Below are 20,230 nucleotides of genomic sequence, written 5' to 3' on the forward strand. Positions count from 1 at the left end.
TAACGGACTTTAATGTTGAACTCTTAAGGAAAAAATTGCTCATGGTCCTCTGAGCATAAAGTCATCATAGGTGGCATTTTGCTTATTTTCCTATAGTTTTTTCCCAAATGCCATTTTTTACGTAGTTATTATCATACATAAAAATTTTTAACTTGGCATTGAAAAGTCTGCCTTTTAAACTTGGCCTTATATCATTAAGTATTTTTCTTTGTTATAATAGAAATGTTTCTAATGACTGTGTGATACTATTTTAGGAGCCTTGGTGGCACGGTGGTTAAGCACTCTGCTATTACTGAAAAGTTAACAGTTGGAACCTACCAGCTGTTACGGAGGAGAAAGATGGGGCAGTCTTTACTTCCATAAAGATTTATAGCTTTGAAAACCCTGCAGGGCATTGTAACTTTGTCCTATAAAAAAAACCCAAAACCAAACCCACTGCCATTGAGTCGATTCTGACTCATAGTGACCCCAATTTGATTTCAAAGGCTGTAAATCTTTAGGAAGTAGATTGCCTCATCCTTCTCCCATGGGGGAGCTGGTGGGTTTGAAGTGCTTACCTTCTGGCTAGCAGCTAAGTGGCTTACCCACTATGTCACCAGAGCTCCTTCTCTGTCCTATAGGATCACTATAAGTCAGAGTCAACTTGATGGCAGTGGGTTTGTTTTTTTCAAGGGATGGGACTTACCATAATTTATTTAACCGTTTTGGTTACTATTGAGCATCTAAGTGTCTTCAGTTTTTTTCGTTTTAATATGTTCAGTTCTTGCCTTTAGTACCAGTGTGTGGTAATTAAACCCTAGATCAGAAGCACGCTAGATTGCTGTGGGAACTCTCCGCGAGGAGTGGTCCTGCATCCAGCTTTCTCTCTTTAGATCTTGGAGTCTCTGTGGATTGTTATGAGCCGGAACGTGAGCCTGCTCTTTACCACTGTCACGATGCTGCTGACCATTCTCTTCTACAGTGGGACTGCCCTTCTCAATTTCGTGCTTTCTCTGGTACGTACATGTAGATGAAGCATGTTCCGGCTGCCATTAGCTTCTGTGGATGTTTCTCTTCCTGTAGTTGCAGAAGATGATTATTTAGGAGATACTGTCCTTTGTTTTGCAGATAATTTTCCTGACCACACTGTTTTATCTGTTAAGTTCCAGTGATGAGTACTACAAACCAGTGAAGTGGGTGATAAGCCTGACCCCATTATCTCAGCCAGGTCCGTCTTCTAATATCATTGGCCAGTCTGTGGAAGAAGCTATCAGGTAGGAATGAGATTTATGCTGTCCTTAATTCCTTAGACACTGTTTCCCACGAGAAGCTACTTTCCTGTCTTGAGCTTGCTAGTTACGCGCACGTGTGCGCGTGCACACACACACAGAGACACACACACACACTCTCACTGCTGTCGAGTCTATTCCAACTCACCTCACCTTGGGTTTCTGAGGCGGTTTCTCTACAGAAGTAGATTGTGCAGTCTTCCTTCTGAGGAGTGGCTGGTGGATTTGAACCATCAGCCTTCTGGTTAGCAGTCACTATGTGGTGGCACTATGCCACCACAGTCCATGCTGAACTAGCAAAGGTCACTGACATTATCAAGATTTCTGTCTCCTTTTGAGAAGATTTCATGAGCAGGACAAATGTTAATTTAAAAAAAAGTCCAAAGCAGTTTTAATATCTTACTCTCAAGCCTGTGATTAGCAAAGATTTGACGTCCTGTTCCCATCAGCTTCCTGTCAGCAGGTTGTTCTCTGGCGTCTGCCATCAAGTTTTTTGTTTATGTGAACCCCCTTCTCCTACCACAAGCAGACCTCGCCTCCTTTCAGAAGCCTCCTCCTCTTTCCAAGAATTCCACCTTTGTCCAGGGAGGAGTGGCTAGGCTGTGCCTTTTGCAGGAGTTGGCTTGGACACTGAAAATGCAGCGTTTGGTTATCCCTAAGTCATAGATTCCGTATTCCTGTATCATATGTGGGTTCGGGCCAGAAAATTTTATCATGCGGTCTGGGATCCATGTATTGCAGACACGATTTCTGAAGGAGCTTCTTCTTCATCTTTCACTATTGATAAGCTTTTTCTAGCTCACCGGCTCCTGGCTTCTTTTTCTGTTTCCCTTTTACCATTTCTGATCGGGAGAGAACTTTTGCAGCCTAGGACTCTTAGCTCCTCACCTAAGCGCTGTCCTCATTGCTGTTAACTCATTCATAAGAATGCACTACATTTTTACTTCTTGTGAATATCTACTCAAGCTACATCTTCAGGTAATCCATGAGAGCTTCTTTCCTAGTGAGTGCTTAGCCAGGTGGTCTGAAGCTTCTCTTGAAGAATAAAGCTAACAGCTGGTAAAGACACCCTGTTTTCCCAAGAAAAGGCTCAGTTACATTCAGAGAAGATGCTTCTACAGTGTGTTGTCTCTGGAAACTTGTAGGTTTCCTCCCTTTTTCCTACCAGCAGTGCCTGGGTACTCTTCACCAATATCTTGGTTCCTTGATTGGACATCATATGAGGTCAGAAAATAATTGTTCTTCTTCAAGAAGATAGATACCCTGTGGTGCCCTTGGGTATCCACGTGGGGGCCATCTGTGTAAAGATTCCAGAGGTTGGGGGTATATCATCTAATGTAACAGCTTTCAGAGTGAAGCTGTCTTTAAGGAAATGGTGACCAGTCCTACCGGCTTTAGTATTCCTTCTAAATCTATGAGACTGTAGATTACTGTCCTTACTGAATAAATGAGATGATGGGAATTTTAGCACTAGGTTAACTTTTATTTGTGTAAGTGTAATGATTGTGACTCAAAAAAAGTTTATGCAAATGTTATTAAAAAGGTAAAACATACCTTCCCAATAGGAAAACCTGTTGGACCAATCATGTCAGAGGCTGGCAGGACTCCTTTAGTCAGTGTGACCTGATTGAAACCCTACCAAAAAATACCTACCCTGTGCATAAAGAGCTTCAAGAAAGATGATGCTTCGTTTTTAGAAAGTGACCTATGTTAGCACTAATTTTGATTCTCAAAAATACTTTTCTATTTAAAAAGTTCACAGTTCTCTGGTTTTCTTGCATTTTGCTTTCCAGAGTGAATCACTGGTTGACTGCCCTCTGTTTACAAATCTGTCACCAAGTCATCTGTTTCCCATACCTCCTTCGTTTTAGTTTTGTGGTTTCTGCTGGAGCCTGTGATTAACACGTAGGTTTGGCTGATTCAAAACAGGCTGATTCTATTACACCAAGATCATCAGTTAAATTTGTGATGTTCTGAGACCATTCAGACAGACTTAGGGGGCTGGCAGCTAGAAGTTTACATCCAAAGCTCAGGAGGGAATCTGAGATTAGAAAGGGTGTTGCCATCTAGAGAAACATATGTCTCTTTTTACCAGTTCGATTTTCTTCTTGGGATTGTACACAATAATCATGCACTGTAACAGCAGCTCCTTGTCTTGGTACTTTCTCCCAAAGTAAATTGCGACAAAATCCATTCATTTTATTATCAGCCTAATTTTAAGACAAAAAAAATTTAACAACCTTTAGTACCAGAACTATAATCCTCATGATTCTCAAAGAAGATGCATTTTTGTGAATCTGGTGAATGTGGTAGAGACTAGAGAACTTGCTGTTTAGCTTGGGAAATTTTTCGAATCATAGACATACGCAGTTATTTAAATTAAAGATTATAATTCAGGGTGACTTTTAGCAGTTTAAGTCTTTTGGTCTATTTCCTTACTGGGCCAAATTCAAGACTTAAAATATACTGGTTTTACAAAGATTCCTCTGAAAAGCATTCATGTACATATGTATCCATATATACACATATATATCTATGTGTATGTTCATCTGTATGTGTGTATATGTATATTTGTGTGTAAATATGAATGATAGCAGTGACTTCGTTTCTAAGAGCTCTTGTCAGATTTTTCATTCTGAAGGATTGTATTCAATAAAGACTGTTTCTTCATGAAGAAAAATATTTAAGAGAAAAAATATTACATAAATGATTACAAAAATATTAATGTCCTCAGTTTAGTCTGCAAATTACCAGTGATATCAGATCTTATAAATATCAATCATCAGCCATCATTGTTGTGGTAATGAAGTGGAAAATCACTTCACTCCTTTTATATGATTCATTAATAAGTTACAAGTGTAATTGAACTTGGGAGTTAGCATGATTTTGAAACTGTCTTTGTTCTTCAAACTTTGATTCTGAAGTATGTGGCTACTTTATAATCACTGTCTCATTGAATTTTTGCAACTGAATTAGTATTCTCAATTTTGAATAAGTGTTCTTCTAAACGGAACACTTTTGTGACTGGGTTTTCAGTGTGTGAATTTCTGACTTGGTGGCATGCATCCTTTATCCCCAGACCGTTGGCCCTCCTCAGCAGCATGTGTCTCCTGAATGTCTGCATCGCATTCCTCTCCCTGATGCTCCCATTCTGCTTGCTCTGGTGGAGATATTGCACATTACTAAGTTGCATGTTGTCACGGCCTCAGTGCAATTTAGTATGTGTGATGCTTTCACATGAGTGCATGCACACGGGTGTGGCTCTTGCTTGCTGGGATCTCAGCTTTCAGTGCTGGTGGGTGGCAGTGCCACTGCTGGATCAGATGGGAAAGTGTGTGGACCATGAGATTGTCCTTAGAAAGGGAACAGTCTTCCCACCCTACCCATCAGCTTGGGAAAATTGAAAATATTTTGTTTTGAAAAATCAGCGTTGATCATTGAATAAATCAGTGTTTCCGTTTTTGACTTACAGTAAATAAAACATTCATTGGAAAGAAATTTTCATGGATTTAAAGTTCTAAACAACTGTTATTTTAAATGAAATGTGTAAGGAATGGTTTAAAGCTGTAAGAGAATGTATTTCCATGTATTTGAAGGGCTACCTCTCCTGAAATAGCAAGGCAAAATCTCTTATGCATATTTACCAAAACCAAACTTACTGCCATCGAGTCGATTGGACTCAGAGCCACCCCTCCTTGGGTTTCTGAGGCAGTATCTCTGCAGAAGTAGAGATTGCTCAGTTTTCCTTCCGTATACATATTTGGGAGAGTAAAATTAGCTAGAATTCTTAATACTAAGCGGGCTGGTAATAGAATGGCTTTTCAGCCAACTGATTAAAGACTGAGCTAATAGACCTGAACTTTCACATAAGTTTTCAAGAGAAATGACTTAAAAATTTGTCTTACAGTTTCTCATTATGATGCTTCAGAAATTGCCAAATTCATTTTCATTAGCTTATAAAAGAACTAGTTTTAAGATACAAATGTTTACAATTTGCCGATATAATTTTAACAACCCCTTTTCATATTGAGGAACGTGTTAATGTTTTGGGTAGCCCCAGAGTAAGCATCCAAGATCACTGGGCATTGCCAAGGACATAAACCATGTGTTAACTATATCAAAATACTGAATTAATACCATTACTTGTAGGATTTCCCGATGACTTGATGTGATGTCACTGTTGTATTGCATCTGTGTGTGTGACTCACTGCAGTTTCCAGAGGGAAGGGAAGGTTTCTGTGTAACTGGCTTTTCCCCACTCTCCCTTAGAAGCTCTGTAGGTCTGCATGTATGGCATGACCATAACCCTCACCTTGGACATTCGACTGTGGGACTGTGTGTCTGTGGCAGAAGATCCAAGAAAGGCAGAGGGATTGGGGTCATGGATCACAAGAGATGAGAAACACTTGTCCCAGCTGATAATTAGATGTGCTATGTCCTCTCCACTTCCTCGCCTTCTACTTGACGTGCACCATATTGCAGAGGATAGATACTGGTAGGGTGAATAGTAGCTGTTGTGGGGAATGATAGTCTTCCTGTTTGACCTTTAGAAAGAAAAGAAGGCAGAGCCAATGTAAGGAAATGTGGGGTTGGCAGAATTTGGTTTGGACTCTTCACTCCTCTTTTTTTCTGTTACCTTGGATATACTCTCCCCACTTCTCTACTATCCAGGCCTTTATGTACTGATTGCATAGAGCTTCTTGACTGCAGTTTGTCCTTCTCTCCCCACCACATTCCCTGCTTCACATCTCATTCCTTTGAAAGCAAGTCATCTAATCAAATCCTGAGTTAAAGTGAAAGTTTCATTTATTAAAAAACAAAACAATTTACACAAAATTTTTCTACTACCCATTCCCATCGAGTCAGATCCAACTCATAGTAACTCTGTGAGACAGAACAGAACTGCCCCATAGGGTTTCCAAGGCTGTGATCTTTATGGAAACAGACCGCCACATCTCTCTGTAGGACGGCTGGTGGGTTCGAACTGTCTACCTTTTGATTAGCAGCAGAGGCACCACCAGGTATCCTTCTCATTTCCTGATAAAAACCAAACTCACTGTCGAGTTGGATCCGGCTCATAGCGACCTCTCCTTGGGTTTCCAAGGTAGTATCACTACAGAAGTAGATTGCCCAGCCTTCCTTCTGAGGAGTGGCTGCTGGGTTTGACCCACCAGGCTTCTGGTTAGCAGTCAAATGCCTTAGGCACTATGCCACCAGAGCTCCCTCATTTTCTAATACTGCTGGTTGAATAAGGTTTTCTTTTTTTTTTTTAATTAAAATAAAACAACATACAAGTTTTAAGCTCCAGCTCTAAACCTTAATATAAAAGTTATAGCAAAGTTTAATGCAACAACGGGTCTCTCCTCGTCAAGAAGAAAGAAGAAAACCAAAATTAATGGAAACAATCAGTCCTAGCGACTGGTACACCATCCGATCTGCAACCTATACAACTATGAGACCAGAAGAACTAGATGGTGCCCAGCTACCACTGCCATCCACTTGGAAGGGATGTAGGAGATCCTGCATAAAGAGGGAGAACAATGTGGTACAAAACTCAAAATTATTTAGAGGCAAAAAAAAAAAAAAGAAGGTGGGGACCAGGTTTGCTGGTCCAATGGAGCCTGGTGTAACCACTGAGACTATGGCCCCTAGCTGCCCTTCAGGTCTGGAATTGAACCCACAACTGTGGTTTCCAGCCAAACAAAGTACAGGCATGTGAGTTAAACATTTACCTCAAGTAGACACACGCCCTGGAGAGAACAATCATGGGAGAAGGAAGGGCTGCTTATGCACAGGGAGATAGCTCAGGGTGCAGAAGAGTATGAAGGGATGGACACTGGGAGGAGGTAACTATGGGGAGGAAGTGGGAGGGGAGCTGCTGCATTGTAAATTTTGGTCAATGACATGAGACAAAGTATATGTGAACTGCTGTATGAAAAGTGAATTTACTCTGTAAATCTTCACCCAAATCCTAATTAAAAAAAAAAAAAAAAAAAAAAAAGTTATAGCAAAGTTTAAAGAAGTGAAAGCGCTTAAGTATAAATTGCATACCTGTCCCTACTGTTTACTTTTTAACTGTTAAACACACTCTGATGTTCTCTTTTTATCTCTCAAGTTTTAAGCCTAAAAGTACCTCCAGGGTTTACTTGTGGAGTTTGAGCTTTGCTTATTTGCCACCCAGCGGGGTCATGCTATTATGATGCTCTATTATACCTTCAATGTCAGCCTTTTTTTTTTTGCTCAAAAAAAATGTTAAATAAGTTAATGAAAGCACCTGTGTCTTCACATTGACCTTCCCAGTTCTAGTCAAACTCAGTGCATTTTGTTAGTCTTTATTCTCACTGATCTCTCTGTGGTAATTGGCCTTACTAAATTCTTTTCTTCCTAAAATGTCCTTTCCTTTGGTCTCTGGGAGTGTGCATCCTGGTGATTTTCCTTCTTCAGAGGTTATGTCTTTATCCCTTCGACTGCTGGATCCGCCCTTTGGTCCTTTCTGAGAATGTAGCCTGTTGCACATTTCCTCTGGGCTTGCCCCTCCGGTGGCTTATCCTTTCTCATGATGAACCTGTTCTGCTGCATCTTAAATCTTTTGTCCTGAGTTTTCTGTTAAGCCTTGTCTCTTATTTCCAGCTACCACTAGCTTATGTTCGTCATCCTATTGGCCATAGCTCAAAAGTGAACTCAGTCCCTTTTCTTCTGTGTGCTTTCCCATTCTGACGTCTCCCTGTCTTTGAGGCTGCGTCTCTTACAGACCCTTCAGATTCAGACCTGGGACTCTTGCCGTCTTCTGTTCTCCCTCTGTCTCCTCCATTCAGTTCAGACCCTTTATATTACTGTGGACTGTCTCCTTTCAGTCTCACTGACAGAATTTCTATCTCAGTCCTCAGTGTCACATGGCACCTTGAAAACATTTTCAAGGGAGGTCTTGGTCAGGACGATGAAGAAGGTTTCACAGTTTGGGGAGCCAGTCTGTCCTCACCACATCCATGCCCCAGCTCTCTCTCTGACTGAATCATGGGGTTCCCGAGCTTGCTTGTGTTCTCTGCTAGACCTCTTAGAATGTTTTGGAAAAGCACAGGTTCTGTTTCGTGTGTGTGGATGTTTCTTGTGCTGCCACTGTACCTGCTTGTAGGAGGATAGACGGCTTTTCTTCTGTCTCCCCTGCCCTCAGCCAGGTCCTGGTTTTTATGATGTTGTGATGATACCTTTGGATTGTTACGGACATGGCCTTTGTGCTCTCTTCTGAGCAGCTCCTCGTTCTTCCTTCTTACACTGTGCTACACCATTAATCTTCCAACTGAAAAGCAAAAATGATGTCCTGGAAGTGGCAGCCTTTCACGACCTGCGTTTCTATCATCACTGAGTATATGTATCCCTTCTGTTTTCCAACTCTTTCTGATTTTACTTGAGGGTTTGTAAGAGATTTTTCTCATAAATTCTTCCCGGATGACCTATATTCCTTGATAGCATTTGTAACAGAAGTTACATTGGAGGCTGGTTACACAGTTGAGGAAGTGTGGGAAGCTGATACTTGTTGACTAATGAAGTATAAGTTACACTAATCCTCACTTGCTCTTCCCGGTAGGGGCCATGGTCACAGCCTGAATTTCTTAGTTTAGCTGTCTTCTCTGAAACATGCTATCTACATGTTTAATTTTGTTTCCATCTGTTATTTTGTCCTTGAACTGTCTGCCTCAGAAATGAAAAGATGAACTATTTAAGTGAATAGGATATTTTAAAATGCTTTATTTTTTTCTTCAAACAAACTTTAAGAATAATTTACTAAACATACACTTTCAAGATTCTGAAAGTGTGTCTAGATCTTTATGTTTCTTTAAAATAAAAAATGAAGACGGGGTTCTTGGAGCAGGAGAAAAATGGAAACTTACTAGATTTGGAATGAAGGAGCTGGAAGCCTACAAGTATTGACTGTTCTGAATCACAAAATGATACTGTGTTTATTTACTTTTTCTTTGATCTTTGGACATTCTAGAGGGGTGTTTGATGCGTCCCTCAAAATGGCTGGCTTCTATGGATTGTACACCTGGCTGACTCATACTATATTTGGCATCAATATTGTCTTCATACCATCAGGTAACAACCAATAACTTCCTTTGTGTTGTATTTAAAGATGATAAGGCATTTCATTTGCATTAGGAAATATCTTTCTCAAGGTTGAAATACTAAAATTTGTAGTAGGTGATCTAGTCCAGATTAGGACCAGGAATATGATTCATAATGTTTGTTTATTGCAGAATCTTCAGAAGCTAGAACAGTATTAGCACATAGAAAACACTACATAAATATTTGTTAAATGAATGAGTGTCCTAGCACTCAGCCTAACATTTAGCATATAATCGGCACCCATTAAATGTTGGAACTGAACTGGTTGGTAAGGAGCAGTGAGCAGTCAGAAACCCATGTCCCATTTGGGATGCTGCCCTGGGGCAAGTTGCCTGCTTCTCAGAGCAGATAAGCTGCCTCCATACCTCCCAGAACAGTTCTGCTAACCCGAATTCTGTAAACACCAGGCACCCAGCGATTTTCAATTTAACGATCATCTTGTTCTTTTCTGCTGTTACCCTTTCTGCTACTTTCTTCCTGTATTTCTGTGGCTGTGGCTTATTTTCCTCAGTATATCAGCTTTCCATATTTACAGCTACTACCATTGTTTCCCTCCTTTAACGGTGGCCCCTTTCTTCTCTATATTCCCAAGTTCATTCATGTTCCTTCCCACTTCGGTATCCTCTATCCCACCCTCTGACATGCAAGCACCCTGAGAGCACATGAAAGTGGTTATTTTTTTCTAACCTTTTAAGGCAGGCAAACTAGGTGGTGTCACCTCTGTTTTATAGATGAGAGAACGGTTTCCCAGGGTCAGATACCTGGTTGCTGGTAGACTTGGAATGAGAGTGCCCCTCCCCGGAGTCTTGGTCTGCAGGGTCAAATGGAGCGGGTGCTAGAACATGCTGTGACGGAAGGAGTGGGCTTAAACGAAACCCCTCCAATCTCAGGAGTGTTTTGTTTTTGCTTTTTAAATCACACTCCATTCTTCCTAGAAAGGGGCATTCATAGCTGAGGTTTGGAAGCTAATTTCTGCTTTGGCTTTGGACTTGAGGTTATGTTTATAGGACTGTATACTCACTGTTAACTGCTGATTCAGAGTAGTGATCTCCAGACACTACTGTTTCGTTGTTTGTGAACAGATTACCAAAGCAGATACATACACCTTTTAGAAATGTCTTCAATGTCAAGTTTTAAGATATTGGACCTTCAACTAACTAGAAAATTCAGTTAAACAGAGCAGATCATTCTCCTAACACTTGGGTTTGTTTGTTTCACTTGTTTTGGTAGAGGTTTTAAGCAGGAGGAGTTGGCTCTGCTGTTTGTTGCTGTGTGGATGATGACATGAGGTTGCTTTCCCTCTTCTCATTTTGTGTTAGCTTTGGCGGCAATTCTCGGAGCGGTGCCATTTCTGGGGACGTACTGGGCAGCGGTACCTGCAGTTCTAGACCTGTGGCTTACTCAAGGCCTGGGATGCAAAGCCATCTTACTGCTGGTTTTTCATCTCTTGCCAACATACTTTGTAGATACTGCCATCTATTCTGATATCTCAGGGTAAGTGTTCGACAGAATTGCCGAGGCTGCTGGTGAGTCATCCAGGGAGATTGCTACGACTTTTTTTTAAGGACCCCCCCCCCCCACTGGGGACAGGAGAGGAAGACATGGGTGGTAGGATTTTTCAGTGAAATAGCCTTTTATGTTCCCACTGATATAATGAAAGTTTACTTTAAAAATAACTAATCTGAAGTATGAGATTTTTTTTGTTATTATGTAAGTACTATTTATATTATATGAGATCCAGGGTGAAATCCAAATTTAAACAATTGTCTCTTGACTTAGTGTATTTAACCTGTTGTTGTTGTTATGTTCCGTTGAGTCAGGCTCAACTCATAGCGACCCATCCGTGGATTTCTGAGGCAGAATCAGTATGGAAGTAGATTGCTCAACCTTCCTTCCAAGGAGTGGCTGGTGGGTTTGAACCACCAGTCTTCTGGTTAGCAGTCAAGTGCCTTAGGCACTATGCTACCAGAGCTCCTTTAAAACTTACATGTAGTTTTATTTTTTAAAATAAAAAATACTTTATTTAACCAGCAATATTGGGAGCTCTGGTGGTGTAGTGCGCAAGGCATTTGACTGCTAACCAGAAGGCTGGTGGTTCAAGTCTACCAGCCACTCCTCGGAAGGAGGATTGGGCCGTCTACTTCCGTAGAGATATGGCCTCGGAAACAAACCCAAGGAAGGGTCACTGTGAGTTGAATCGACTTGAGGGCAGTGCATTTGGTTTTTTGGTATTAGGAAATGAGAAGGATGCCTGGTGGTGCAATGAGGAAAGCACTCAGCTGCTCATCAAAAGGTAGACAGTTTGATCCCACCAGCCGTCCTACAGAGAGATGTGGCAGTCTGTTTTCATAAAGATCACAGCCTTGGACACCCTGTGGGGCAGTTCTATGTCACAGTTACTATGAGTTGAAATTGACTTGATGGGAATGGGTACTAGGAAATGAAAGTTTTGTGTAAATTGTTTTGTTTTTTAATAAATTAAACTTTTACTTAAAGCTCCTATACTTTCTTCTTTCTTTAATTCTTTAAAGAATTTTGATAGAAATTTTCCTTGAATGTATTGTTTATTGAAAAGCTGACTTATGCAGCTACATGAACACTACCCTAAGTGTTTTTTAGAATGAGGTAGACTCCTTCACCATGTGTGTTATTTGTTGGACTATAATATTATATAGAACATCCTTCCAAGGCATTTATTTTTTCACCCCTCACAGAATTGTGCTCATTTGTGTGTAAAAAGCAGAAAGCCAACGAACTATCTCAGCTCTTACTCTCTTTTATGTCGGGGGCCCCTTGTTGTCGTTACCAGTGTGTTGTGCTGCTGTCCTCTGTTTTATTCCACTTATGCAAGTGACACTGTGATAAACTGCAGGCAATTATGACTCTCCTGTGAAAGAGCAGCTTGGGCTTATGACAGATGTTTTCCTCAGGAGGACTTGATGTTTCACCTGTGTTAAAAACAGTAGTTTTGGAGGTTGCCAGAAATCTAACCTATGAATAACAGGGATGCTATTTTGCTGCTGTTTTACAAAAAACACAATTAACTGAATTATATCCTAAATTGTACCTGCTTAATTATTCTTGATGGAGGAAAATTTAATAGATGACTTAAATGACCAGTCAGAAGTCAACATTAACCCACTTGAGGTGGCTCTCTGTAACGGGTGATTAATCTCTCTTAGCATGTTGACTTACTTCTTTAGTTGATGGACCTATAAAGAGAAGCATATTTCACACACATGCTCCATTTGTGAGAAAATTCTTGCATCTAAATATTATTATAATCAATATTGAGTTGTCTGTATTGAAGTAATCTGAAGCTAAGTCTAAAGCTGATAATACAATAAAAAGTATGCGTTGGTACATTGGATCATTAACTTTGTGTTAGAGGATGTATTTCAGATTTACTCCAAGGTTTATGTTTCTTAAAACTCATGAACTAATCAATGTGCTTTTCATTCCAGAGGTGGCCATCCTTACTTGACAGGCTTGGCAGTGGCTGGGGGAGCTTACTACCTTGGCCTGGAGGGAGCAATCATTGGGCCTATACTTCTCTGCATACTTGTGGTTGCTTCCAATATCTATACTGCCATGCTGGTGAGTCCCACAAACTCAGTGCCCACGCCAAACCAGACCCCGTGGCCTGCTCCGACTCAGCGGTGAGTTAAAGCAGAATGATTGTAAACCATGTGTGAAAATGGAACCGTCGCGTCTCTGTGTTTTGCATCTGACTAGTCTATCAGGATACAGGTGCCTTAGTACCAGGGCTGGGCTGAAGACTGCAGAAAACACTCAGTCAAGCCCCTCTCTCACCAGTATTCTGACTTCTTTCACCTTAGATGAGTTTTGCCTGCTTCCAAACTTCACGCAAAATGATAATTTAGTATGGACTCTTTAGTCAGGTTTCTTATGCTGAACATTATGCCCATGTTTTTTATCCTTATAGTAGTTTGGGCTCTGGTAGCATAGTACCTAAGGCACTTGACTGCTAACCAGAAGGCTGGTGGTTCAAACCCACTAGCCATTCCTCAGAAGAAAGGTTGGGCAATCTACTTCCATAGTGATACCTCCTCAGAAGCTCAAGGAGGGGTCGCTGTGAGTCGGGTCTGACTCGATAGCACTTAGCAACAAACAACAACATTTAATATTCCAGTCTATTCCTTGGTAGCATTGATGATGTTTGGGTAATTTCCTGTGTATGGCTATTATGAATGAAGGTGCTGTGAGCATTCTTCTACATGCTTTTTTTGTGGACATGAGTACTTATTTCAGTTGAGTACATACCTAGAAATAGAATTGCTGGGTATACATCTATTTTCACTTTAGTAGATATTGCCAAATAGTTTCCTTACATGATTGTACCAGAAATCACATTACCTCTTCTCAACTTTTTAATTTTTTTTTGATGGGTTTATACCTTTTAAGAAATCCTTTTGCTGACATTCTAATGGCGTTTTGGGAGAGCCTGAAGCAAATGTACATTCAGTATGTCATTCTTTAGTGACACATCTAATTGACCTCTTAAATAGTAACAAAAACAAATACTGCTAACATTTTTGGGGGTTTACTGTGTGACAAGTTCTCTGATCAGAGCTTTATGTGTGTTATCTTACTCCTTCTACTCAATCTATCCAGTGTTTTCATACATGATTAGACACTGTCATTTTCCCTGTTTCATAAATGAGGACATCAAGGCATAGACACGGTAACCTGCCCACAGTCTTACAGCTAACAAGTGGGTGGGCTGGTGGGTCTGAATTCAGGATCTTCCTCTGCTCTTTTCTTCCCCACCCCACCCCCCAAAGAGCAGCAGAGTTCTCCTCGGGTTCCTAGTTCCGTAAATGTTACCCTCTGCTGACATCTGTCAGGGTGTCATCCTTATCACATCCCATGCCCTCAGTTGTCATCTGTGCAGGTCCTGCCAGTTCTACCTCAAGATCTGTCTTTGCCTCTTTGTCTCTATTGCCACCTCCCTGGTCTGAGTTGGTCTAGGCGCTTCTCACCTGGACTGCTGCATAGACTTAGTCACCTACGGAATCCCTCAGCATCTACCCTTACTATTTTCTGTTCTGTTCTTCATCCTGCAGTTCGTAATCTATGCAAGCACATTTGGTCTTGAAACTCAGTAGAAAGGTTTCCCGTTGGTTTTAGGAGAAAGATCAAAATCCCCGACATGATTAGCAAGGCCCTACCTGATTTGACCTGTGCCCACCTCACTAACTCTGAAACACTTTCTTCCTTCGTGTCTAAGTGCAGTCATACCGGCCTCCTGTCAGGGCCTCAGATGCATCAGGCTCCTTCTAACCATTTCTTGGTCTGGGCCCCCCCCCCCCAAGTCTTTCCTTGCTCACATAACTCCTAATCGTTCTTAAGATCTTAACTCAAATGTCAGTTCATCAGACCACCTTTTCCAAGATGGGTTAGGAAGCTTTATAGCACCTCGAACTTTACCTTCATGATGCAGCTTTTGTTCATACGTTACGTTACTCACCTTCCCACTTGACTGTGTTTCCTTTGACTGCAGGCGCCATGTCTGTTTCAGTTACAGACTATAGAGGCTGACAGTTGTGGGCTGGTCCATAGAACCTGTCAGCCATGTTTGTACTTGGGATGCGCTCATTTCCTAGTTGGACTAATGGATGGGCCTTGAAGGAATGAAGTGTACAGAAGCATGAGCTACAGAAGGGCTTGGCTTCTGTTAGCAACTTTATGTTGTTACAATATGACAATAGAGGGTGGACAGTTGCATTTCCTTAAGCAGACATTCCTTTTAATTCTAGTTGCAGGAACTGGTTGCGCAAAGACACACAAGACTGTTTCTATGTACTGCAGTCTACAGGCAGATGAACAGGCATCAATTTAAAGGAGGATTGAAGGAGGGCAGAACTCTCTCTGCTTCTCACTGTTGAGGGTGGTGAATAGAGTATCTCGATCGTCAGGAATGTAGCAGATGCAATGTAGTACTGGGCTCCCAGCTCTTTTGGACTGAGTTCAACAAGCAGAACCTATCACTGCCTTTTTTCTCTGTTAACACTGAGCTGGTTTTGGTGTGTGGGGAGAGGTGAAAACATTCCTGGAACCTTACATCTTAGAATAGTTTATACGATTTTTGGACAGTTTTTTTTTGTTACCTAGTGCCACTCTGATAAGAATATACCACAAATGGGATGGCTTAACAAACAGGAGTTTATTCTCTTACAGTTTGGAGGCTTTAAGTCTGAGTTCAAAGTGCTGGGCTCTAGGGGCTGGGTGAAAGCCCCTCAGCCTTGGGCTTCAGCTCTGCCTCCTGCTCCTGGCCCACTGGAGCTGGAGGCTTTTCTTCACTCAGACAGCTGCTGACTGCTGAGACTGACGAGCCCAAGGTTGGCAAGTAAAGAGGCATGGTCCTGATATTACCTAACCACACAGCAGGCCATTAATTCAAGTCCATTGAAAGTCCCAAGGTCGGCAGAGCATGGCAGGCTGCTGAGCAATGGCACAGCTACATGCAGGTTTCAAGCATGCCATAAGCTAGAGACTGTTCCCCAAGACTTTTCCTTGTATACAGGAAGCAGACCCTATCCCTAAGGGAGCTACTCAGCTGCTCACAGTAGATTCCACCATGGAGCTGATTACCAGTCTCACCATGGGGAATAACTACATTCAGCTGCCCAGCCTTTAACCAGGCCCAGTCAAGTTGACACACAAACTTAACCACCACAGACAGGATAATCAGATTTGATTTGATGTACATATTCCACTCCCATTGAAGACTGAACAGCAAGCTCAATATTAAAGCTCAGAAAAGTCTATTTGAAGGTGGGAGCCTGTCCCAGGAGCTCCTCCAGGAGTGACATTCTCTGTATTCAAGTTTTCCTTTGCCCTCTGTCACACCTGACAGTACCAAGGGTGACAGCTGGAATGTAGTTCTTTGGGATCTCAACTTATTGTTTCCCTGTAGGAGACAGTTTACAGTAAGTCACTGGTGTTTTTAGAAGCTTTATCCTAACTTGACTGTGAGATCTTTCATAATTAAATAAATATCCAAAGTTCAGTCAAAAATATCTTTTTATAAAATATTTGGTAACAGAGGTGTCACATCGTACTTTATAGAACAAGAATTAATTTTTGTTCTTTGTCATTGCAAAATAAGGCACAAATATGTTCTCCAGAAAACTCACCACTCCTTCAGATCTTCACATTCACATTAAGAATTTTAGTTGGAATGTGCTCCTCGGCATTCCAGTTTGAAAATCTGAGAGAAAACAAAGAAAACGAATTGGGAAAGGGGCTATACTTAACTGTTACCCTAACCTTCATGGCTTTTCTGAAGCATAAATATGTTCATGTTCCTTTTTTGCTTAAAATTCCCGCAGTGGGCATTTAGTTATATGAATCTGGAGATGAAAATATAAATTTGGCAATCACATATAAATCTACCTCATTCTTTTTAAAAACTTCATAACCTTGTGCCTTAAGGATATGCAGTCAACCATATAATAGCTCTATAGCCCTATAGGTAAACTAGGTGGCTCACGGGCTTTTCTTTTTTTTAATTATGACTAACTGTGCAACAAGCATCAGACAACTAAAATTTTTTTACATTAAAAAAAAAAAAGCCTCTTACAGAGGCTTCCTAATGCAGTCAGAACTTGAATTTGCCCATAACACTTCACATGCGTTCTTTTTTTTGTTTCTCCAGACTCATCTCTTTGTGCTACCTGTCTTGCAGTTCATTTCAGTTGTTTTAGTTTCATGAAGTCAGTCTAATCCTTGCATATGGAATCCCCTTTGTAAAGAATACCACTCCTTTGTAGCCAAGTCCAGGTGTTACGACCTATATTTAATATATGCGTCTTCTCAGAAGCACTCTTGGAACTCTCTGGAGTGAGTGGCCCATGCTGTATGTCTCCATAGCATCTTGCATGTCTAGGGGAATGTAAACTATGTTATGTAAGTTCATTCTTAATTGTCTTTTCCACTAGTTGGTGAGCTTTGGGAAGAGAGGAGTTGTAACTAGCTTACCATTATTTTCACATTTCCAGCGTGGTGCTTGGCACATAGAAAGTGTTCAGTGAAAATTTGATGAATTAATAAATTAGTGAAACCAAAAGCAAATCAGACAAAAAGATTATTTTGCAATATAACCTGAGGTTCCTAGAAGAGGATGGGACATAGTCTGTCCCAGACTTAGAACTTTATTCAAGATTTGTTAGAAATGAAGGGATATGCATAATGGTTGATGATACGTGCTTTGTCCAAAGGTTTGTAACTGTGTGCTGGAGATGAGCTTGGGAATACACTGAGCTGAGTGGAGCCAGCTACCCAGTTTAATCACTTAAAGCTTTTTATTTTTAAACATCCAGGTTTTATTCTACATCTCTCAGATGCTGGCAGTCAACATCTTTTGAGTATTTCGAAATCAGAGATGATTTAAATATTTACGTAGAGGGTATGGGGGAGTGGGAAGTAAAATGAATTTTAAAATATGTCACCGACACTTTGGGGGAAACAGATCCCAAAACATTTTCAAAGAGCAGGTGAATGAAACATCACACTACACAATCCCCATTGCTGTTAAAGGGGGCATAAAATGTTGACAGTTTTTTGTCTGTCTGGCCACATGTGGTCCCGGTCAGCATTGTTTGTTCTTCAGTAAGAAATGTTACCACTGTGGTTCTTAGGAGCTTAATCTTCATGGTTAGGGGAAGAATACTGTATTTAGATGCTTCAAGTAGAACAGTTAACATTTTTAGAAATAGAGTCTGTCAGTGCAAGTCTGTGTCTTTGTTTCTAAGCCACACAATTAGTAAATAACATGAGCCCTGCTGATTGACTAGAGCTATGCCTGTTGATTAGGCCAGAAACCAATCATGTCGCCATCTCTAGTTTGTTTTCCTAGAAGTAACCAGAGGTTTGTTTAAGGTCTTGCTTCTGTAGTTCTACACACACACTCTGCTGTCACATCATATCTAGAAATAATATTGAGGTGGAAAATACTTAGTCCCTCTTATCAGCGAGGTTTCCCTGTTTTCTTTCTTCTTTGTCCTTTTGGAGGCTTTCTTGGCCTGGAGGCAGAATTGAATAGTAGGTGTGAATTTCAAGGTAACAGCTACATTTACTTGTCAACAGAAAGCTGTCTTTAGGCGGCCACAGGCTTAATCTGATTTCATGCATCTTTGCCCTGAGGCAGAAGTTTTCATTCATAATTTAAAGGAAATGAATAGTTACAGATTCCAACTTGCAGGTGTGTTAGAAATTTGAAAATAGAGAAACACAGGTGAGAGTGTGAGAAGTAGATACATAAATAAATTGGTAGGCAGATAACTACAGCAATGGTTTTCATGATGGGGGGGTCGTTGATTTTGCTTGCCTCGGAATATTTGGCAAGGTCTGGGGACATTTTTCATTGTCTTTGCTTTGGAAGTGCTACTGATAGCTAGTGTGTGGTGGCCTAGGACTGCTACTAAACATCTAGTGATATTTCCTACCAACTAACAACATTTTCTTAGCTCACCTGATTTGGGACAGAGATCGTACAAATACCCCAAAAAAACAAGCCCACCAAACCCACTGCTGTCCAGTCGATTCCGACTCCTAGCTACCCCCCTTCGGTTTCTGAGGCGGTAAATCTTTACGGAAGTAGATCGCCCAGTCTTCCTTCCACGGAGTGGCTGGTGGGTTTGAACCACCAACTTCAGGTTAGCAGTCAGATGCCTTAGGCACTGTGCTGCCAGAGCTCCTAGTACAAGTACAGGGTCATTGATTAAAAGACCCCCCTTTCCCTCCCCTGAACCTCATCCCTCAGAGCTTGGGCTGTGCTGGATCAAGTGTCCTAATTTTATAGTAAAATATTCCCACTTAGCACTTTATGTTTCCTCTCTCAGTATTTTTTCTCTTTATCTAAATTATGTCCACTTTTCAGCCAGTAAGAGGGAGAAGGGCTGACAAGCATCATCCTTCTCTTTCAAGGTCGCAGCTGAGAAGTTGCACAGTACTTCCACTTACATTTCATTGGCCAGAACTTAGTCACGTGAGCATGTGGAGCTTTAAGGGAGAATAGCCTTAGGTGGGAGGGACTAAGTATTTTCCACCTCAATATTATTTCTAGATATGATGTGACAGCAGAGTGTGTGTGTAGAAACTGGGGTTCTATGACAGACAGCAGACTGAAATAATACTCTGTGAAAATACTAAGAAAGAATAGTGCATAACCTCATTAAGGCTTTCAGAGAGGATAAAGGTAAGAAACTATCTTATGGTAGTAAATTACTGCATAGTTTTTCTTTTTTTAATAGCTGTGATTTGATTTTTCTTTTCTCTCTCTCTTTTCTAAAAACTAACTAGAAGATGAAAGTCTTTTCTTTTCATAGGACTTTCCGTGACATTTCTGAAGATCTGAAATCTTCTGTAGACTGATGTGGCCTCCACTACCACGATTTCTCTAGGAAGCTCGTCTGACAGCGAGTTCAGCTCAGCTGTGGCCTTCCGCCCTTTCAGCTGAGCCGAGACCGGAGCCCAGAAAAGCTTCCCCACAGAATGCCTGCACGAGAGAGAACTTGCCACGGGCTGCTGTGCATTTTGAAACACAACTTTAGAGCTTAGAAATGTGGTTTGCTCACTGAACTGTTCCTGAGATGGCTTGAAAAGTTTCCATTCCCATTTATACACTGGTACCATGACTTGGAATTTTCCCGCTTTGATTATCTAAATTATTATATGTATTTATAAAGTTATTTCACGAGCTCTGAACTACTTGCTGTTAAAAGTCATTTTCTTCAGTTTAAGAAATCTGTTCTCACACTTTTCTCTGACAGTCACTTCAGTGAAGAGGATTTTCACCTTTCAGTATTTAGCCA

At 41.0% G+C, this 20,230-nt stretch overlaps 1 protein-coding gene across 1 annotated transcript in view; it reads left to right on the top strand.

The window, feature by feature from the left end:
- The window catches only part of TMEM245 (transmembrane protein 245), a 90,023-nt gene extending 70,233 nt beyond the window's left edge, over nucleotides 1-19,790 (top strand). The window contains exons 12-17 of the mRNA XM_007951944.2: nucleotides 873-995; nucleotides 1,108-1,253; nucleotides 9,262-9,362; nucleotides 10,712-10,886; nucleotides 12,857-13,051; nucleotides 19,745-19,790. Coding sequence (XP_007950135.2) covers nucleotides 873-995; nucleotides 1,108-1,253; nucleotides 9,262-9,362; nucleotides 10,712-10,886; nucleotides 12,857-13,051; nucleotides 19,745-19,790 — 786 coding nt within the window. The remainder of the gene's footprint in view (nucleotides 1-872; nucleotides 996-1,107; nucleotides 1,254-9,261; nucleotides 9,363-10,711; nucleotides 10,887-12,856; nucleotides 13,052-19,744) is intronic.
- The last annotated feature ends 440 nt before the right edge of the window (nucleotides 19,791-20,230 follow it).

This window comes from Orycteropus afer, unplaced genomic scaffold (assembly GCF_000298275.1).
Source record: "Orycteropus afer afer isolate SDZICR_OR568_19922 unplaced genomic scaffold, OryAfe1.0 scaffold00320, whole genome shotgun sequence".
NCBI classification, from domain to species: domain Eukaryota; kingdom Metazoa; phylum Chordata; class Mammalia; order Tubulidentata; family Orycteropodidae; genus Orycteropus; species Orycteropus afer.